The sequence below is a fragment of the Amblyomma mixtum genome, chromosome 7, assembly GCF_055824585.1.
Source record: "Amblyomma mixtum isolate Tamu chromosome 7, ASM5582458v1, whole genome shotgun sequence".
Classification (NCBI taxonomy): domain Eukaryota; kingdom Metazoa; phylum Arthropoda; class Arachnida; order Ixodida; family Ixodidae; genus Amblyomma; species Amblyomma mixtum.
Genome location: NC_143018.1, coordinates 104,672,995 through 104,678,994, shown reverse-complemented (window position 1 = coordinate 104,678,994; position 6,000 = coordinate 104,672,995). Strand labels below are relative to the sequence as shown.

The following is a 6,000-nucleotide window of genomic DNA, read 5'->3' as shown; positions in this document are numbered from 1 at the left end:
GGAACGAACCTGTACCCCAAGATTATTCGGCGATTCTAAATTATTACAAGGGCTGCAGAAAGCGGTATCCACCACCGGACAACTCCCTTAGCAGAGAGGACTCTGTCGCGTGGAGGCAGCTACAGACGGGCTCCTACCCGAACCCACACGTACTCAACAAAATGTATCCCACACAATACAATGACAAATGCCCTTGGAGCCAATAACCACTCACGCTGTACCACATAACGTGGGCATGCCAGAGGATAAACGTGGTACCCGTTATAACAAACCCGAGTGTGGAACAATGGGAGGGAGTGCTCTCCAGCGATCGCCGAGTCGACCAAGAAGGTCTGATTCGGCGAGCACAACTGGCAGCAGCTTCCAGCGGAGCCCTGGACTAAGGGCAGCCGACCTTTGTACAAGCAGATGGACGAAGTCATCTGACAGCCGCAGAAGAAAAGCAAATCTAGAGCTTAATACAGTTTTTCACTCACTCACACTCCAGCCGGGTGGCAAATTGAGAGGATAGGAGGCATAGAGCAGGAGGGGATGGCCCCGCTCAGTGAGTCTATTCTCGAGCTAAGGTGTTCGTCCTGACGCTGCCATCAAGGCCCTCGTGGCGGGGTCCCAGGTGATGACGTGGACTTGAGGGAGAGTGTGTACCAGGATGCGTAGCGCCTGTCGTGGTACACGGCCGGTTGTGTACGCTCGACAGGCGGCTTGAGAGTCTGTGAATATGTGAGTGCTGTTGGAGTGAGTGTCTCTTGTTTTTATGGAGAGGGCAATGACGATCGCTTCAGTAGCAATTGGGTCCGGAGCTCGGACAGAGGCTGCCAGAAGTGGAGTGTTGATGGCGTCTATGGCAACACAAGCGAATGTCTGTCGGGGGCGCATAGGAGACGATGTCAATGTAGGCAGCTGTGGAATCGTACCCGTACTGTTTTCGCAGACGCCGGGTTGGGGCTTGTCTCCGGGCCTTTCGGAATTCATGGTGCGTGTGTCTGGGGATAGGGTTTTGGGTAAAGGTGGGTGCGGATGGTGAGGGCTAGCATTCCTGTGAGGGCGAGGGTGGCCCATCCCATTGAGGTAGTGAGTGAGTGCGTGTGTTGGCAAGAGAGGACCGCATCTCGGATTTCATCGAAGGTATTGTGGTTGCCCAGACTCACCAGTAGAGATGTTGACGTGCACATGGGGAGTACTAGAGCGCTTTTAAAAGTGTGCAGATTAGGACCTCAGCCTTGTATTGGTTGGGCTATGTGAGGCGGAGGGGAGAAGGCGGCTGATAGGCGGCTGAATACGGCTTGTAGCGAGGACCTTGACGAGTCAGAGAGTGCCCACTCCGCGCATGCCTTTTCTGTGCTCCGCTATATGCGGCGGATCATGCGGGTGATGTTGAGAACCGAGATGCGGATTGTCTGGAGGGTGCGGGAGGGTTTGCCGTCGTGTTGAACCCAGAGGCCAAGGGCTCGGATTAGAAGGCGTTCCTCAATGGGACGATTCGGCGGCAGGTAGGGCCAGGTGACTTGCAGCTGAATCAGGGCGTAACGGAATCAGGGTGCAGAGGAGTCTGATGTGAAAATACTGGAAGATATCTGTGAAGTTCGCTGAACTTTCTGATGTGTCACCCAGCCTCCATCACAGTGCACGGAGTGAGACTTTGACATGTGCACCTGTCCCCGGTTCAATGGTTACCGAATTCATGAAACCGCTGACGCACGACGGAGACGCGGTGGTTGCTCTATTGTTGCTGGCGGCACCGTCGCCGGAACGCTCGTTCTGTCTCCGTCTTGCCTCCCCACCACAGATACTTTCTAGTGCGCAGCTTTCTACAGTGCAGTGTTTGAATGCCTGCAGCCGTCGTGTTTGAGGCCAGTGGATGTTTTTTTTAACCTTCTCGCGTCCCTGCGGATTACTGTGAGGACGCAGGCGTACACGGAACGGTCACTAAGAACGGTCACACGGTCACTAAGAAGACGCCGGTCACACATAGGCTAAGCAAAAAAAAAAGAGTGGATAGTTTTATGGCAAAAATGGCACAATTCTTACGGCACATTAGCGTGCAGAAACAAATGTGCAGAAAGCCCTGCTTCTAAAATATATGTGCTAGTCCGATGTGATGTGGCACGTATATGATGTGGTGAATTATCCGACTAGTCTTTTGTTATTGGAGCTAGTAACGATATTTGTTTCAGAATGCGTACAATGTGAACAAAACATAATGAAGACTGGGTGACAATGAAGGCGTATGCTCTGCTGTTTCACCTTCCTTTGGACGGAAGAGCCACAACTGCGCATTCTTTACCGCATACGCCTAAATACACTGCTTACTCCTGCCCGTTATTTTCTCTATCGTATCCGACACTGTTCCGTATGCCCCGAACGCTTTGAACCCTGCGCTAATTCAGAACATTCCCATTCTCCTACCCCATTGCCATTCTTCTTGGGGGAAAACACAGCGCACTCCTGAGACACGGACAAAGAAAGGCAAGACGACACAGCGCTGTGTCGTCTTGTCTTTCTTTGTCTGCGTCTTAGGAGTGCGCTGTGTTTTTCCCCCAAGATGAACTACCAACTAGCCCACTCTTCCACCCTCCTATTGCCATTCAGTCCTCTCATTTCCTATACCCTTCTCTCCCAACGTGGCGGGTTGGGCTAGGCTCGGATCAGCTGATGAACCGGTTTGTTTTAGTGACCAAGTCCCAAGACCTCCTCGACGCTTAAAATTGTTCTGAAATAATGCTTCTTCTTTCTGATATGCTAATGATGAAAAATTGCAGTCATGTTGGTTCGCTTTGAATTGAAGGCGTTCCTGGTTTTTGCAGCAGTGAAGCCTCGGTCTTTAGGATTTTGAGGTGCAAGGTTAATAGAGTGTATCTCGTGCTGTTGCAGTTGCAGCCGATTCTTTATTATTCGCTTCCAGGCTATTCTCTCCATTTGCTGAGGTCGATATCCGGCAGGTCGCTGCATTTCACTCCATCCGTCCTGTAATGAATCCGACAAGGTAAGCATTATTGATTTTCGAGCCTAGAGTGCATGCAACATGTGAAAACTGTGACCTGTTCGATTCTGAGCAGAATATAAATTCACTTCTTTACAGGAGTACGCACTAGAAAATGTGGTACTACGTAGTAATGCTAAGTTGCGCAACTTGAAGAGCTCAAAACGTAGTAAGAAAGCTGAAAACTTGAGAGCGCTATGCGCATTGATAAAACGTGTTGCCGATTATATCCTATGGGACACTTGCACATCAATATCACGAGAGATCCATGCCAGCGTTCTGTCTTTTCGCATTTTTATAAAGGAACGTTCACAATGCTTCCATCCCCGATTATACTTAGAATAATACTAGATTTGACTTTATTTCTTTTTTTTTTCGTTGAGAGTGCTTATTGTGCGGGCGGCGCACAAGCTTGCAAATTATGATGCTCGAAAAACATCGAAGTGGCTAGTCGAAAGATGCGCTGGTGCCATATAATAAATGCCTGAGGTCACTTCAACATGGCATGTACACGTGCCGTCAGAAGTAAATGGAAGGCAATATTAACGAAAAAATTTAATCAGAACCTCCTGAATTCATGCATTCTTGAACACATATGTGCAGGCTAATTGTGATTGTGCGAATTGCAGTGTGAACCAACAAACATGGACCATTATGCTTTGGATTTAAAGAAATGAAAATTTTTCCATAAAGTCGCCTTCCATTTACTTTTGACGGCGACTGTACAAAAAAATTGAGGAAAAGAAACGGTTCTGACGAGCCGTGGGATCCTTAGGGTGAAAAAATAAAGCCGGAAGATGTACTATCAGCGTCAAATGAAATGCGAACAAAACACCTGAAACGCGAGCACAAAAAATCAACCATATTAGAGGCTGGAGGTGAAATACAGGCGTGGGCTATTAACATTTCAGAAGAGCGGTCTTTTCGGCTTCGATGGGAAAATCAACTGCTCATGTATTTTGCCTCCCTAGTATAATATCTGCGATTTGTGCTGTTCGCGTTTCAATTGGCTTGTTCGCGTTTCAATTGTTGCTGACAGTACCTCTCACATATACGAATGTCATTGAGCAAACTAGCTAGGCTCGTGAGGAAGAATGATACGAAAACCCAGTGTCGAAGATGCAGAGAATAAAAGGAAGAATCACTGAAGAACATTAGCAAGACGAAGAATGATCAATTTTATAAAGATCGGCAGGCACAGTTATGCTAGACAGTTGCTGCCTTGTGACTTTCGTTCAGTTTTCGCCATTATCACATATCACATCGCACAAACAGTCAAAGGGGCAACAGTACACTCAGCGTAAAGAATTCTAGCATCAAGATATGGCTCGAGCAGTGCGCTGCGCTGTCGATGAACGACTTCCAACAAGCAGCGACGTTACTGGTGACCGAATGCTTACCCATTTTGAAGACGCAGGAAAACATCACGATTCAGGGTGGTGCTGTCCAGTCCACGGACGTTCTCGCACAAAATTTTGGCCATTGTTGTTTCCCTAATTGTATCCAGTTGTTCTGAAAGAGTAGCCACAAATGTGTTGCGTTCTGCTCGATGTGTACCTTACATTATCACTGAATTCGCATTGCATCATTATGCCTTTATCACTTTTTAATAAAAGGCACCGTCAGTACTAATGTTCATGAAATAAAAACGAAAACAGAGTATGAACTTGCTAACGCTACAGTATCGCAATAACGATATTGTTTACTGCCTGTATCTTTATAGATTTCCTGCATATTTAACACATCTTATCGCTTTGGATAGGTTGCTCGGAGCCCAAGGTGTTCTTACGTTGAACTTAAGTTCGCAGGATTCCATACCAACCGCGGCGGCCTCATTTCGGTGGAGACGGAATGCAAAAACGTCCATATGAAGCGCGGCGCCATTTGCACTTTAAAAACATAACAAACATTTGCGCTATACTGCGTTATTCGAGATCTCAGCTATAGCTGTTACGTTTTGCTACGTAACGCCCTCTCTCGTGTTCTTTCCACACCGCGCCGTGAGTGTAGCGCCCTCTTGTATTGGGCTCACAAATGTCTCCTTATCTTCTAAAAGAAAGCTTTTCTGGCTTCGACTGTTCAGAATAAATGGCGCCACTCATTGACAGGGAGAGTGTCCTAATAATAATAATAATAATTGGTTTTTCAGGAAAGGAAATGGCGCAGTATCTGTTCCACATGTCTCGGCGGACACCTGAACCGCGCCGTAAGGGAAGGGAGGAAGTTAGGAGTGAAAGAAGAAAGAGAGAAAGAGGTGCCCCAGTGGAGGTGTTCGGAATAATTTCGACCACCTGGGGTTCTTTGACGTGCACTGGCATCGCACAGCAAACGGGCGCCTCTTGCGTTTTGATGGAGGCTAAACGCAAGAGGCGCCCGTGTGCTGTGTGCTGTCAGTGCACGTTATGATGAAAATTAGTTGAGATTGGTATTCCTGCAATGAGCAGAAGACTAAGTAGCTGTCTCACTTAATAGAACAGTATTTTTATTTTAATACAACAGCTATAGATGCTTTGTAGAAAATAGAAAACTGCTGATATAGATGCTTTGTAGACCGATAAACGAACCATTACGAAACTCTGCTTTCGTAGGGAGCGTCACAGTAATTCTATGCAACGGGCTGGGTTGTAGCTAATAGTTGCAGCTGTGTAATAGCGCCCCACCGCAGCTGCCATATTCCTTGCACTGCCCGTAGCGCCTTCTCAGTTCCATGCTGCCCCATCGCTTTTGCCGCCCTAAGCTGTGCCGGTCCAGCCTCGCTTTGTCGCAACTGCTATTAAAGCGAAAGCTCTATTACTACATGCTTCGCAAGTATGGTTGCCAGTCATCCTGGATATTGCGGGATTGACCTTCGCCTTCATGTGAAGTCCCGAGTCCAGACTGGCCCTTGTCGGGACGGCGATATGTCCCGGACTGGAGTCTGAATAGTTCCGTAGCTCATAATGTGATGCGATGAAAGTGGATCGGGCTTTCGGCCCGATCACAGCTTAAACAGCAAACGCGCTGGGGTCGCTGGGCGCGCT

General features: G+C 47.9%; 1 protein-coding gene across 1 annotated transcript in view; it reads right to left on the bottom strand.

Annotated features, from left to right (window-relative positions):
* Positions 1 to 2,903: 2,903 nt before the first annotated feature.
* LOC149337080 (salivary peroxidase/catechol oxidase-like) overlaps positions 2,904 to 6,000 on the bottom strand; it is a 47,101-nt gene continuing 44,004 nt past the window's right edge. The window contains exons 11-12 of the mRNA XM_089554319.1: positions 4,381 to 4,492; positions 2,904 to 2,964 (exon numbers count right to left, since the gene is read on the bottom strand). Of these exons, the coding sequence (XP_089410445.1) occupies positions 2,904 to 2,964; positions 4,381 to 4,492 (173 nt within the window). The remainder of the gene's footprint in view (positions 2,965 to 4,380; positions 4,493 to 6,000) is intronic.